The sequence below is a fragment of the Oryzias latipes genome, chromosome 14 (assembly GCF_002234675.1).
Source record: "Oryzias latipes chromosome 14, ASM223467v1".
Taxonomy (NCBI): Eukaryota; Metazoa; Chordata; class Actinopteri; order Beloniformes; family Adrianichthyidae; genus Oryzias; species Oryzias latipes.
Genome location: NC_019872.2, coordinates 15,296,255 through 15,311,792, shown reverse-complemented (window position 1 = coordinate 15,311,792; position 15,538 = coordinate 15,296,255). Strand labels below are relative to the sequence as shown.

General features: G+C 39.5%; 1 protein-coding gene across 1 annotated transcript; it reads right to left on the bottom strand.

Annotated features, from left to right (window-relative positions):
* Positions 1 to 2,445: 2,445 nt before the first annotated feature.
* Positions 2,446 to 15,518, bottom strand: LOC101160014 (A disintegrin and metalloproteinase with thrombospondin motifs 15). The gene is made up of 8 exons (XM_004076332.3): positions 14,395 to 15,518; positions 9,882 to 10,014; positions 9,637 to 9,804; positions 6,645 to 6,925; positions 6,385 to 6,562; positions 6,120 to 6,292; positions 5,300 to 5,475; positions 2,446 to 4,354 (listed from the first exon to the last, which is right to left on the bottom strand). The coding sequence occupies exons 1-8, from the start codon at positions 15,310 to 15,312 to the stop codon at positions 3,571 to 3,573; spliced, it is 2,811 nt and encodes a 936-aa protein (XP_004076380.1). The 5' UTR covers positions 15,313 to 15,518; the 3' UTR covers positions 2,446 to 3,570.
* Positions 15,519 to 15,538: the final 20 nt, after the last annotated feature.

The following is a 15,538-nucleotide window of genomic DNA, read 5'->3' as shown; positions in this document are numbered from 1 at the left end:
CTGCCTGCCCAAAAATTGAGAACATCTTTCTGGGCTTTCATCAGATTGCTGCTCCCTGGTGTTATTCTAGCCTTTTAAATAGTTCATAGACACAGGCTAAACAGTGGGAAAGGATCATGTACTGTTGTAAGGCTAAAAGACTCCAACTGTGAAGGGATTCATTCTGCTTAAAGTTTTTTTAATTAAACATTTAAATCAGTTAGCCACCTATTGAATTATAATATGGATAAACGCCACACTGTTCAGAGAAGGGTCTCTCACCCGGCTTCTCACGCCCATTGAAATCAATCAATCAATTAAGCAGTTAATCACTTTATTTGTAGTGCACCTTTCAATATGCTGTAGGGCACGCAAAGTGCTTGTCGTAAAAGACATACAGTTTTTTCCACATAATAAGGCCGGTCCTGATCAGAAGGGGGAATGAACCAAAAGGCGCATTAAGTAAGACAAAAGATTGAAACTTTCAGAACTGCATTCACTGTGATTCTAGAACTCGTTTGTGACATGCTAGACATTAACTGTGCTAGTCACGTTTGCATATTAACAACATCTCCAAACCCAACCTTGTTTGCAACATACAAAAAACACACTAATACCATTTAAAACAAACATCACATTCCAACCTTGTTTGTAACATGTAAAAGAAACACAGTCCAACATGAGTACACTTTAGCTGCAGTTGTGTATCCACAGCGCACCCAAATGTGTCAAATGTTTTGACAGAGCACCATGTACCTCTCAAAATTGCTTTGACATCAGTAAGCACAGCCAGAATGAGTCCTGTTATGTCCACAAAAGTAAAGGTCTAGGGCTGGATGGAACTGTAACATAAAACACAATAAGGATGATGTTTATGGTTTTTATTTATTAAAAAGGGAGAAAGGGAGGTGAATGAAATAAATAGAACAAAACACGGCCAAACTATCTCTATTCTAAAAAAAAACGAGAAAACATGAAACATTAAACAACAGATCCAAAAGCTATTTACAATTTTACAATTTACAAGTTTTAGTAAATATACATTTGTTCTGCAGCTTCAACAGAAACAAAATACGCCTTTTTAAAACCCTGGATGGCAAAGGTAGACTTTTTTGCCTAATAAATTTATAGGTCATAACTTAAAGAATTGTGCAAGAGCCTTAATGTCTACACCCTAATATAAATAAGAACGGTTAGCTTAGCTACTCAAATGTTTGTCAAAATGTTGGAGAATAAATCCATTAATACTGTACATGCCTGGATTTAAGCTGTCTGTGGAAATTAGAGGAATTCGAGGTCCTTCTTCTTCTTATATTTAGACGATAGTTTAAAGGAAAAATTGACTCTTTGTTAAATCTGTTGGTAACGGCCCTCCTCCATTGTAGATGTTTGTGGGTTTCCAGGTAGTCAAAAGTCTCTTGCCATAGTCCATGATTCAGATGTTCCTTCTAGCTGAAGTAGAAAGCAGATGATGTTTTTCTCTTATGCTTTTTTAATCTGTATTACTTTGTAGAGTGAAGAGTCCAACACAGTTTCAATTCAGTTCAATTCAGTTTTATTTATATAGCCCAATGTACAACACAGTTGTCTCAACGGGCTTCACCAATTGTACAACACATAACATTAGTTATAAAATGCAATAGCTGATTGCTAAGCTGAACTAAACAAACTAAACTAAACTGGGCACCCCTGCCCCCTAGACCCTCCTTCTCTGTAAGGACAAACTCCTAAAATATTCACAACATTTATGTTATTATTTGTTCAGATGTAAAAACACGTTATTAAGTTATTTCCCTACAAGTATTTTATTAATGCTATACCTAAGTTTCTTGTTTTATGAATCCTGAAAACGCCATATCACGTTTGATTTTTGGTAGGATTGGGACTGGTTAGTCTTTAAATGTCAGATCATCTGGGACCTTCAGGTGTTCTGAGTCACTGCAGACACATTGGGAGAGCTCTCCAATGTTTCCATGTCCCAATCCCAACTTTGGGGTACAGGCAGATGGTTGGGTTGTAAATAAATACATAAAGTGTGACTTTATTTCCTTTGTATTGAGTTAAAACATTTTTAGGTTTAGTAACAAAAAGGAATTAAAATGGTCGAAGTACTTGTTAGAGGTCTGGTCTTTTGAGTCATTTTATCTTTCAGTTTGGAAGCTTGACACGACATTGTGTTAAATAAAATTTTAACATTTTTGAAATTCCATTTCTGATCAGTTTTACAAAAAAAAATGTATTTTTACTAAGTCTTTTTTTAACATTTGTGTCTTTTTTTAATTAAAAGCTAATATTTTTCCCTTTTTATTAATAAACAAAAAAGGGATTTAAAAAGGGAAGTAATTTGTGATTATCTTGAGTTATCTATTAACTTCAATTATGTGACAGCTCTTGTATGGAAATAATACTATACAAATCAGTGTCTTCATAGAAAAAAAAATGTTAAGACTGAAGAACAAACAGTAGTATGAATGTTTCATACTTGCTTTATTTTGGAATAAATATGCAGAATTCAAGCACAATTACAAATGTGTGTAAAAACAGGAAAAGACCAGTATTTACATTTCTTTTAGTTGAATAAATGTATACATGGTATACAGCACAGCTCTCTTGCTGTATAAAGTGCAAAAGCTGACAGAAACCAAAATCTAGAATAACAATCCAATTAATGCAAGATTTACTGTGTAACTAGATTGATCAATGTGACCTCTTTAGAAGTAGAAGTGCATATAGGAATAAATGATTTTGTTGGATCTATGTGATGAACAGTTTGAACTGAGTTCTGGACTCATACACCAAGAAATCCAGGACAATACAAATATTATTTTTTTTGCTCAATAACATTAACATACATGTGCCAACTGTGTGGGATTTAACCCAACATGAGTGTGTCTGTACTCAATGAACTGCCAAGACAAAAGGCTAACATAAATGAAGACGTATAGAAAAGATGTTTTACATGACAGACAAGAGCTAAGCTTGATCTGTTTATGTGTGATATTGTGCAAGGCTTACATTTCTAGTGAGCAGTGCAGCACTGTGAGCAGCATCACTGAGTCATAAATTAACTTTTCCAAACATGCTTGCTTTAGATGAAATCATCAGCTGTTCAAATAATAACTCCGTCCTTTCAGAATTAATTTAACAAAACAGAATTAAAAACTAAAAGACTGACATTCATTTAGGTAAATATGTGTAAATGTCACTTATGGTACGTTTACATTTTAAAAAATGAGTCATTTCCTGCACAAGCAGTTTACTTCAACAGTTACATTTGCGAGACCCAGCTCGTATCTAAAACCTGCAGTTAAAGTACTGTAACAGGAAATGGGATGCAGACTTTCACAGTAAAAAGACTGCTTTCAAACGGGCATTTTGGACTGGCTGGTAACAGGAGGGATTTAAATGAGTAATGGCCAACTGAGAAATATCTGATGTCATTCTTCAATGTTCTTGGCTTTTTTATTCAAAACGATCAGTCCAGTCAAAACATCTTTTAGACGAAATGTTATAACTTGAAGTTTAATTCTGTTAAAATTGTTAAAAGTGTAAAAAAATAAAATGAAGTTTTTGGAGGGTTATTTCTTGCTGCTAACAAGGTTTAAGATTGCAGAAGTCCAGCTCCTGTGGTTTGCGAATGCCAGTACAATGATCCCTTGCGAGCAACTTCCCAGTTTGGCTTTTGCAGAGCAGCGGACGTCTTTTGAAGCCCTTCCCGCAGGTTCTGGAGCAGGGTGACCACTGCCCAACATGCCACTCTGAACATACGTCACCACAAACCTTGGTTTCTGATGGTATTTGTAAAGGGTCACAATCCAACCCTGGCTTTCCGTCTGGTCCCAAACACTGTACCGACCTCTTTTGGACACCATCACCACAGGTCACCGAGCATTTCTCCCAGCTTGTAGGAACCCATTTACCAGCAGTAGACTCCTCAATGTAAGAGTTCTTCAGAGTGCCGCTCTCTTTAACACTGCTGCTCTCCTGGTCCAGCACACTGTTGTGGCCACTTGGGTGCTTCGTCAAAGTTTTGTGGTCTTTTGTTTGACGAGGGAGGTAGAAAGAGTAGCGGATGCGTGGAGGGGTCATTTTGCCAGCACACAGCACCTCAACAGTTAAAGATTCTCCTAGCGGCTTCACTGTCTGTAGGGTTTCTGACAGGCCAGATGTCCCGCTGTATCGCAGAAGTGTGTGCTTTACTAGGATGTCTTTCTCACCCGCAGATACCACGTAGTTTCCATTAAGCAGGTAGCGGCCCTTACTGTTCTTCACAGCCAAATAGTTTTCGTCGCCTCTCATTCCTTTGTAGCCTCGCTGACGAATGTCTATGTTGGCTGCACCCTCTGGCAACATGACCACAAAGTTGTATCCGTGCCTGTAGGTAAAAAATAATGTCATCACTAACCACCACTGATAATAACTGATTGGAGTTCAGTGTTCACACTAGTGCATTTTAGTACAAAAACAAGGATTTCTAACTAACCAATACATGTTTCCATGTCTATTTTGCAACAGTTATGCAGCTTATTTAAGTTTTGAATTCACAACAGCTGTCGAGCTACGTACACACCAGGCATTTGACGTGTGTTCAAGAATGCTCGTTTAGCACGCTCTTGAATGCGTGTTTATCCTATGGTGTTCACGAGGGAAAAGCAGGGAGAAGCTTCTTTTTGGAAGAGATTTGCTGAGAAATTTTAAATTTGGTCCAAATCTTGCAATTTGAGCACCAAACGTAAACAGTTTGGTTCAATTGCTAGCATCCTTGCAATGGTGGATATGGATTGCCATCATGCCAGGATAGTGGCCTTGGTTTGTCTTTGTTTAAAAAAAATTAACAAAAGTTGTCAGGCTTGTCTCCATGTCTGAGTTAACTAGATAAACTAAGTCCACTAAATCAAAAACTAAATACGAGTACCTGATTGGTCAAAATTCAACATGGTTTAACTGGCGTTCAATGGCCAAGCGTTTTGAACATGGAACCCAAAAACGGTTGTAAAACTTTGAAGTCCGAAATGCGCGTTAGTCTTTTCATTGGAGGGGGCTTTACGGATTGCGAAGTGAATGAAGCTCAGGAAAGAGTGTGATTTTAGAGTTATATGCATGGGTCAAAAGAGAGCTCATCTTTTATTAATGGCCACGTAATGGATGGGCAAAACACAAGGCAGTTAAGTTTTTTTTTTTTGGATGTCTAAACCAATGTTTTCCTGATTTCTAAATGCCAGGAATTTGTGAATTCAGTTGGCACAAAAACACAGAGGAGAAGAGAAGCATATTTGACATCTGACATTTCTATGTGATGTTCAGTTAAAGTTTTACTCACACAGGCTTTGTGAAGAGCCCTGACACTTTTTTACAGCCCTTGTTGTCACCTCCACAGATTCCACACTTATCAAATTTCTTGTTGGATCCAATTTTCCCATCACAGCCAGCTTTGATGCACTTGCCTTGGACACAAACTCCTGTGGAATCTGGCGAGCATGGAGTCCCATCAATAACCTGAAAAACACAAATACAAATCTCATTTAACTTTCCAATACCGGCGTGTTCTCTGTGAGCGCCCCACTGCTGGACAATATGATTCATAAAATGACTCAAAAAGGTACAGAGCCACAGACCTAGCAGATGAAACCTTAAAAGAAAGTTTCTTTTGAAAGTGCAATTTGCGTGACAACTGTGCTTCCAGCAGGGGTCAAAACCAGAGCTGTATGGCCTCTGATTGTTCATCTCTATCTCTGCTGGGAAGAGTGATGGAATGAAGAGGGAAGGCTATCATACAGCTGGTCGGGCTCACCTCACACCTCACACAAGATAAACCGTCATTTTTCTCGTCTTCCTTACTTGTTCTAGATTTTGCACTTTGAAGAGGGGGAGCTGGTTCATGGAAAGTGCACCTAACAACTCTGCTCTTATTATTATTATGAAAATGCAACACCTGTCTAGACATTCGTCAGAAAATGTGGTGCTGAGCTTCAATTGTGGCAAGCATGGTGCCGTGTTTGAAACAAACGTATATTCTTCTCTTGGGTTCAATTCCTTAAACATTTGAGAACTCTTGCAGTCTTGGTAAATTGCAACTTTGCTCATTCGTTCCAAAACACTTAAAAAGCTGCCTGATTCCACACATGACAAGTCTAGCTTACCTTTGGGGCCAACACGTAGAAGTAGCCGGTGCCATTAGCTCTGCAGACGAGTTTACACCTGTCACCAAGGGAAACTCCAGAGTACTTGGGTACCCAAACCACAGATTGGGAGACGTGATTACTGTTGAAATTGCGGCCAGAGGTCTCACACTGCTCTTCACGAAAGGTTTTCTCTGTATGAAGATAAAGTCCTTCATCATAAGAGGTGGAAATACTGAAGGACTAAACTGTGACTGATCAATGTAGCGTTCTGTGAGACTCCAACCTGCATCGGTACAACTGTTCAAGTTGCAGGATCGATATTTGACCCGAAGGCCTCTGCAGTATTTTCCCCCATTTGAAGGAGCTGGGTTGGTACACTCCCTTTTAGAAAGCTGGATGCCACCTCCACATGAGCGTGAACATGAACCGAACAGACTCCAGCTGCCCCAACGGCCATCCACCTGCCAGAACAAAGACAAGAGAATGCAAACTCATTTACACCTGTGTATCGTCGTTATAGCCACATCCTTCTAAAAAGCTTACCGTCATTTTTTTGGCAGGCTTTTCAGAGCATACCCCTCGATCGCAGACTTTTCCGTCACCACACTCAGTGCCATCTGCCCAGGGGAAGTGCCGAGTCATGCAGACCAGGTGGCTACTGGACGTGCCCGTGCACCACAAACGACTGCATGGCTGCATTGCGATACAGGGCTTAGAGTCTTCTCCAAAGGCGAGCTCGCACTGACGGTTCAGATCATAAGATGCTCCAGGTAAGCCATCAGGAAGGACTAGCTGTTTCTGAGGCTGGTCAAGCAAGCACTCGCCTGGAAAACATAGCAAGTATTGTAGTAATCCTTTTACCTTTTAGCAGTTCAAGTCACACTTTCTTGAGTGTCCAGGCTTTAGTTTTTTGGGCTGGACTTATGAGTTTATACGTTTTTAAAAATTATTATTTAAAAATAGACCACCATTTCTTTCTTTTTTTTGGTAAAACCAAGCCGATTTCATGTCAGCTAAGACATATATGTACAACAATGTGTCTGAACCATTGTTGGATGGCAAAACAGCATCTGGTGAAGTCTATGCAACACAATAATCCTATAATGACCATAGTCATGGACTAGAATAGGGGTGTCATAGCTTGGCACTGGAACCTGAACCTGTTTGTTAGAGGTTTAATCTTACTGAAACCCTAGCAGGATTAGTTAACTATAAAATACATATAAATAAAGTATGTTTACACACACATATTTGCACATATATGTTTTCATATAAAAGTCAGTGTGTGCAAAAAATTTACTGTTCCATAGGGTTCTGTTAGTGTCATTTTGTCCTATCGTTGTTGGAGTTTTAAATGCTTTTATTTGATCTTGACACCTTCATCAGTAAAATGTCAAAAAAGTGTTGGATTTTCCCAGATAAATTGACCTTTTCTTTAATTTGTACATGGATACAAGTTAGAAATTTGTGTGCCAGGTGCAGCAAGTTATGATGCTAAAGGAAACAATCATTGGTGCCTCTATGTAACTCTGCATGGTTAAAAAAAATACAAACAATTGCACAGAGAATGAATTGTGAGCACTTTGTTTTTATTCTAAGTTGAGAGATGGGTGATGTCGCGGTGGAAGTCAGCCACTTAGTTGCTAGTGAAATAGGATTAACTTCAAAGCTGAACTTTGAGAGGGAGTTTGTTGGAACTTGCTCACTGACAGCTTTGAAAATAACATGTCCTGAGAAGAGGCAAGCATTTGCAAACATTAACCTAACGTGGAATCATGTGACAGACAAGAGTTTGGAACAGTCGGCAGATATGGACAGCAAGCTTACTGTGGCAGTTTAAGAAACATTTTCCAGATTTTGGATAACTTGAATCAGAATTCATTTTTTCGCTCACCAGTTACAGCTTCTCATGGCCCCATTGGCTTGCAAGTTAAGATTATTGATTTACATTGGGATGTAGACTTAAAGGACATATTTACTTACCCCTATGGGCTTGGACTTATTTTTAAATTGTCCTTCTAGGTTAACAGCACTGGCTGTAAAAATTCTCTGCATGTTTGGTACTACCCTCCTTTGTTTGCATGTTTTTAGTAATGAACAATAAAACCTGAGCTTTGCTCATACAGCAGGTATTTAAATAACATTCATAAACTAATTATAAGATCATATTGTTGCACTTGTGCAAGCTAAAAGATCTCAAGTTTCAGGACTGAAAACTAAGCTACACTAGACCCTGTGAAGGTCTTTAAACAGTGCCTAGACTATGTAAAAACGATGGTGAAATGAATGCTTGCTGTAGTAAGTCCTGTAAAGTTCAAATGTTAGGTAGGTGGAATATTATTTCTCATGCACATTGTGTTTTAATAATTAAACAGGTGACAAATTTACTAGATTCATTTTTAGTTAAAATAGCTGCTACTTAAGATTTTTTTGTGTGACAGTCCATTTTTTCATTGATGTATTATGATGATCTATAAAAATGTGGTTCCTGCCTCCTGGGCTGTTTAGGAAATGAACTTAATACCCAACAGATAGTGAGTCAGTGAATAAACAACAGGTCAAATGCAAATAAGAGGAGCACTACACAGCTGCACATAAAAGTCACTAAATAAACTGAAAGCAATCTCTGTCTACCTATCCTGTCTTCACAGTGCAATTACACAAAACAGAGTGTTTATGTGCAGAAAGATGAGCAGGTAATAAATTACTCTTCCAGCATCACTGCCTGAAAGTCATGCAGGCACATGTATTATGTCCTCGCTGCAGTTTGAAGTCTGGATTTATGACAGGCAGTTAAAGAAACCAGGTTACAACACTGTTTTTAACAGAACACAGAAATGACTTGCTGTCAAGTCTAAAATCTTCACCAGGATGCCTTTCTCTGTCTTTCAAAAGCTTCTGTTTTTTCTATCTTATATTATGTTAAAAATGGACAGAAAACAGAAAAAAATTGTTTTCCTGTTTGGAGTAAATCTGCATGGGAAACACTGGGCAGATGTACCTCTCATCCAAACCACTGTGGTGACTCTCCCAAGCACAAACTCAGTAAATGGGAACAGATGTGGGCGCAGTTTTAAAATAAAAGTTGAGCATTGCTCCAAGGCTGAGTCCTGTGGTCTGGCTTGTTTGGCAAAAAATCAGAATCCAAATGATTGAACTTCCTCTCAGTTATTGCTCATTTTTCCTAAGAGTATTGTAATACTGGATGCTTGGCTGATGTGAGAGTCAAAGCACATACTTATGTTCATGTTCATCCATTGTTCTATATTTTGGTATTTCTCTCCTGAAAAGTGATGTAATGAATTTGGGAATAAGGGGGGAAAAACTCAAAACTTTCAAAAAAGGAAAAGCAAATCCATGCCGTGAGCAGCACTGCAATGCTTTTCAGTTTACTTTAATATGATGTATGTATGCATGTATGATCTATCGTTATCAGCACTAACCAGCATCTTTTGCTAATCACCACTGCTACAATATATTTTTTTAGTTAATCTGTTTTCTAATTTAGCTTCAAGCTGTGAGCATAGAAACCCACCATGTCCACTGTCCAGAAACTCTGTGATGATAGCGGCGCTGCACGGCGACCAGGGACTTGTGCGATTCATCTTGACGAGAGTTGGCGACATCATGTGGTTGTCCTGCAGTTTCCCAAACACGTCCTCACAGGCCCTCACGTTGTCATGTGGCATGTTGAACACGTGCCCTTTTGACACAGAACGGGCAGTCGAATGAAACATGGCAGCACTGATGTAAGCTGAAAGAACGAGAGACGTGACATACCAAGCTCATGAGCAGCGGTGAAGGCTGAAGGCAAGCCGTCATCTTCAATCACAGAGCAGCTCCTTTTTGGGTCACACATAGTGCCAACATCTGCCAGGCCAAGAGTGTCACAGGTGGAGGCTCCACAAAGGTCCTGGAGTGAAACCACATTCACCAGAAGAGTTTATTTAAGCAAGAAAACCCACAAGAACAGATGTAAACTTAATTTTTAAACTAACCTCAAAGTTGTATTTAAAAAACCAGGAATTCTTACTTTTAGAGTAATATTTTCTTTGATAAAACTTACTGTGTCAATGTTAACACTACTATTTTCTTTGTTTTCCACCAGAACTGGGCTAATGGCTGCACTGAAGGCAGAAAGAGTGGACTTAGAAGAAGCTATCAGATATATACACAAACACTTAAACTCTCATCATTGATGGAATTTGAAATCCTGAGAAAGTCTCTGGGATGCATTTTGGGGACCAAGATACACAGCTGTCTAAACATGAATGTTTCTCAAAAGAGCATGAATGCTCCGATGACATTGCCGTCATAAAAAAATATGTTCAAAATTTTTGGTTGGTTGATAATTACACAGTTTACACACATTTTACATAGTTTGTACGCAATTATTATGCAATTGTGCGTGATTTTTGCAAAATGCGTACGCACTTTTGTGGTCCTCCACGACCGTTCCACATATGTCTAACAGACTTTTCACGCATCTACCACCAATGTATAACGTTTATATCGCGGATACGGCACACATATCACGTTCAAACGCATGAATCACTAATAAATTGCACATAAACAGCACAATAATTCACGCACAGTTCATGTTCTACTTGGATTTTCGTGTTCTTTATTCGTACTTCTTCGATGGTTTTAATCTGGTTCTTTCGGGATACATCTGTGAAAAATTCACATAAAGACCACAACTTTCCTCACTTTTTCTCACGTATTTTCACCTCTGACCAATTGTCCTCCATACAATATGCGCAAAATGTACTAAGTGGCTGTGTGACACAGCCTTAACATGTTTTTGTGGAATTTTTCTCATGACGGAGGACAGATATAAAGAAATTCAAGTTTAAAATTGCATTTCTGAGTATTTATTTAATTTGTCATGAATCAGGAGCAAATAAAAAAATGCCTCTGGAAAAAGAACCTATTTGTGAAAAGCTCCCTGCTCTGAGCTGTAAGCAATGGGAAGGGGAAGGGAAGGGTTGCTCCATGCCACAGCCCGCCCACACCTCAGAGGCAAATTTCAAAATAACTGCTGCCGCTCTGCAGAAATTATGTCCTAGAAAAGGACAGTTTTTATTTTTGGCTAAAAATGGCATAATCATAGCAAAAAGACCACTAGGAATGGTTTTAAAATGGATCAAAAGTTGATCGGGAGGGACTTTAACTCGCTGCCAGTTGAAACTTTCTGAATTTGGAGAAAGGAAAATCCTTTTTAAAAAATCTTTTTTACGTTTGGGGGTCTCTGGAAAATCTTCTGTTCTTAAGAAGTCTAAGTGTAGTGAACATAAATTTATCTCTTGGCTCTGTTTTCTCCCCCGGACTGGAATTTGTTTTAGAGCGTCTGCAACTCTTCATGCCCTGTCTGGCTTTTTGTAGTCGTAATTCCTTGCTGACCGACCAAAGCTATTAACTTGTCACAAAACAAGGTCATTAGACCAAAAAAGCAAGGTCCAGTTTATAAAAATAAAATTATATAATTAGCCTTTTTGGTGTACTGCTGTCACTAAGGTAAGATTAGCTTTTTGGAAAATGGGAAATGATTCTGTGGTGTTGAGCGCTGCTTTCCAACACCCCCTCTTTGAATATTTTTAGTGAACAGCAGTGTTAAGGCACACCTTCTTCTATGAGGTAATCTAACTGTCCCCAACCAGAACATTTCCGTGCAACAGCAAAGTTTCCACATGACCTATTTCTATACCACAGAGTTTTAAAAGCCAGTCTTGGCGAGAACGCATCTGGGCCTGCACCCCATAATCACCAGACAACTTCAGCAGTGAATGCCACGAGGAGTGGTAAATGTGCCTGCTCTCAAAGCCAAGCTTCAACTTTAGCATTCTAAAAGAAAAGCATGCAGAACTCTGTTGCATTTAATGCAACCATAAAATCCAACGCCAAGAGAAGACCTCGACTGCTATGACAAATCATCTCACATAAGCTGCAGAAAAATTGTGATTGCTGGCCAGAACAAATCCAGTCCAGATGTTTGAGAAAGTGTAAATGGAGTGAGCACATTTTGGTGGAAAAAATAAAAGAGCAGGTCGAACAAGAGAGGAGGAATAACCATGTAGGGGGGGGGGGGGGGGTTCTCTTTGCTTGTTGCATATCTTTATCAACAGTTTCCTCATCAGGACTTTTGTGTGTTTTGGTCATGTTCATTTTTACACTTGGCCAGTAAAAAAGGAACTCTAGATCCTATCCAATATTTGCAGGATCTTTTTTTTTCAAAGCCATCAATTTTGAAAAGGCAAAAGATTCTTGGCTTCAGAGAAGTCCTCTCCTTTCTCTTACCAACTTACAGTTAGTAAGTTCTAATCTTTTGTCTGCTCAGGGTACAGTAATAGACTGAGTAATCTTGCAAAAGATTTTCTTGCGGTAAACTCTCTGTTTCTGAGATTTACACCCAGCCGCAGCTGCCTTTGGGCAGCACCAAGTTGGTCTCCATAAAAACTGCAAAAATCTTTGGTGGGCTGAAAACATGCGGTTGATGTGCTGTAAATCTCATCTGGATGCTGTAGTAAGCAAAACAACAAAGTAACTAAGTCTCTTTACAATTATGACTTTTTTTTTTCCTAACTGGACTCATAATTATCAGGGACATTTGAAAAAACTTCATTATACTGCTGCCCCAAAAGAGTTTTGATAGTCGAAGTGCTTCGATTCTGGAGTCTAAACACACTTAAGACTTGAACAGCTGTAAACAGATAGACATCTTTTATTGAGCAAGACCTGACAGATTTACATGCACTTGAGATTCTATTAAACACGGGGTTAGGACCAGTCCTTTAGACACAGTAAGTTCAAAAGTATGGAAACTGAAAATCCCTGTTATGGGTAACATGTGCTGCAACAATTTGTTGACTTGTCAAAGGTGTACCCCTCCTTTGCCCAAGAGTATCTGGGACAGGCTCTGGCTGCTCGTGACCCGAAAGGGATACGGCAGGTTTAGAAAATGGATAAATTTATGGATGACATGTGGGGACATTCTAGCATTTATCTCAACACACATTAAATTAAACTATTTTGTTGTTTCTTATTACTCTCCATAATTACAAAGGGTTTTTGACAGCAATGGTGGACAAAAATGTTAATCAAAAGGAGCTTTGCTTGAGGTAGTTTTGGGGTAGAATCACAATAAATCTTGTTAGCCATTTTTGATTTGTTACACTAAATAAATCTGTTTCTGCATCTGTATCTGAGATCGTAATTTGATGGCCATTTTTTCTTCTTGATTCGTTCTAAGAAGAATTCCATCAGAAAAAATTAGGTTCTCTCGATAAAACGCTAAGTGGCATTGAAAGGAATTGCTTTTTGTTTGTGCAGCAGCTTTTCTTTTGTCTTTATTTTAGTTTATTAAAACTGTGCTTGAAGCAGATGAAGTCACTCACTTGCGTGCTAATGAAATGCTGAGAGAATTTCTTGATACTTGTCTTGCTGCTATTTTTTTTATAGCAGATTACATCAGTGTGAGTCACTACAGGTCCAGTGCTTTTTAATGGGGTCCTGTGGACTTGCTGCAGAGTTTATAACATCAGCAGTATCTACCTAAGGGATGTACTGAACATTATGACCATAGTGCACAAGCATGGTTTTGGAGTAAAGGAGAAATGCTGGAAGAAGTAATGATCAAAAAAGGAAAATTTGTTATGCATGCTCATTGCAACGATGCAATGCCACTGAGAGCACCCTTGTGTGTAGATATGCCAGTGCAGATATGCCAAATATGAGGAGGGAGATGACTGACACTGTCCCCACCACTTTTACCTTGAACCCTCCCAGTCCTCCCCTCAGAGGCCAGTTTAATGAGGAACAGGCAGAATGATGAGCTGGAAACCGCACAAGCATTATGGGAGCACCATTCAAACTACTTTTGACAGTTAAGTCTGTGAAGACACTAAAACCTTCTGTTGACATTTGCCAACAGAAACTCTGTACCTTATTATATTGCATTTTGTCCTTTTTAGGATTGTACATTTTGCCTGCAGATATATGAGCCAAAACACAACTGCTGCAGCTTTGAATCATAAATTCAACCAATGCCATAAATTTCTGCAAGATCAGATCCAAATGAATTAGTTGGAATGCTGAGTGAGATCAAAGAGGGATTTTAGTTACTAAGCAAACAAAGCAGACACGATGGGGTTTGTTCATCTAAGGATCATGCAGTTTAACATCAATGATGAGTGTTGCAAAGAGCAAATTTGACAGGTACATTTTTCACGTGAATGTTGTTCTTGTGCCTGTGAACCCCACAAAACAGAATTCATCTGAAATCATTTAAAATTACCTGTCTTGTAAAGAGAATTGCTGTGTCCCAGTAGTCCGGATGTTTATCGTTGTTCTTGTTCATCTTTTTTTGCCAAGTGCAGAAGTTCCTCAGCGTCAGAGCTGCATTCGAGGACACTTTGGGACCTTTATCCTCCTCGGATAAAATCATAATCTTCACCACTACTATGCTGATGGAGTTGAGTATGCTGGGGTGCTTGTACAGCTGAGCAGCCACTGACATCAGAGTCAGCAGGTAGTGTTTAAGGTCATCTCCATGGAACTGCGCCATGGACGCGTCCGCCACCACGAGCGTCTCCACATATCGAGGAATCGAGGCAAACCTCTTGGCTCTCCTCTTAAGCATTGATTCAGTCAAGTTGCTGTGGTCTGCCAGCCTCTTAAATTTGATCAGTGACTGCACTTCTTGATGGCTTAAGTCGCTTTTTACTGCGCACCTGGAGGCTGAACTGTTCCTTAGGTTGTTGCTGGTTCTGCGCTGGATGATGTGCGCTTCTTCAGCGCTTTTGGTGTCATTACGCGCAGGGTTGATAAAATATTCCCATCCCTGGAAGTCAAACGCACCATGCAGACCTTTGCAAATGCTTAAAGCCGCGTATGAGTACGGGTCGTCGTTCACATATCCTGAGTAAAAACACCGGCTCAGGTCAGCGCGCGACTTGGTGTTTGGCAGCCAAGACGCGTCAATGGAAGAAGGACCAATAAAATGAGAGTCTTGGTTTAAATTGATCATCAATTCCTGCTGAAAAGCTCGTATCTTTATGACATGTTTCCCCTCCAGAATATTCACGTCGTTGTCCAAATCCTTCACGTCATTGTCATCCAAAACTGTCGGAAAGCAAATTTCACTTTCCATGCAACAACCAGACTTCAGGAGTGTGATCAAAAAGCAGAGGGCAAAACAAGTTCTGATAAACATGACGATGTCTGCATTCAGTAAATGAATGCAGAGATGAACACGAGCCTGTGTAAGCAGCAAGCGCAGTGGAATCAGTGAGAGGCACAGATCAAGATGAGGAACACAGTCCAAAGCGCAGCTCTAAATCTGCGGAGGGCGCGCGAATCCGCGCAGAGAAAACTCCTCCCGGTCACGACCCACTTCCATCAGTCCACCTGTGAGAATTCACCGCTGCCTCCTGAGGACA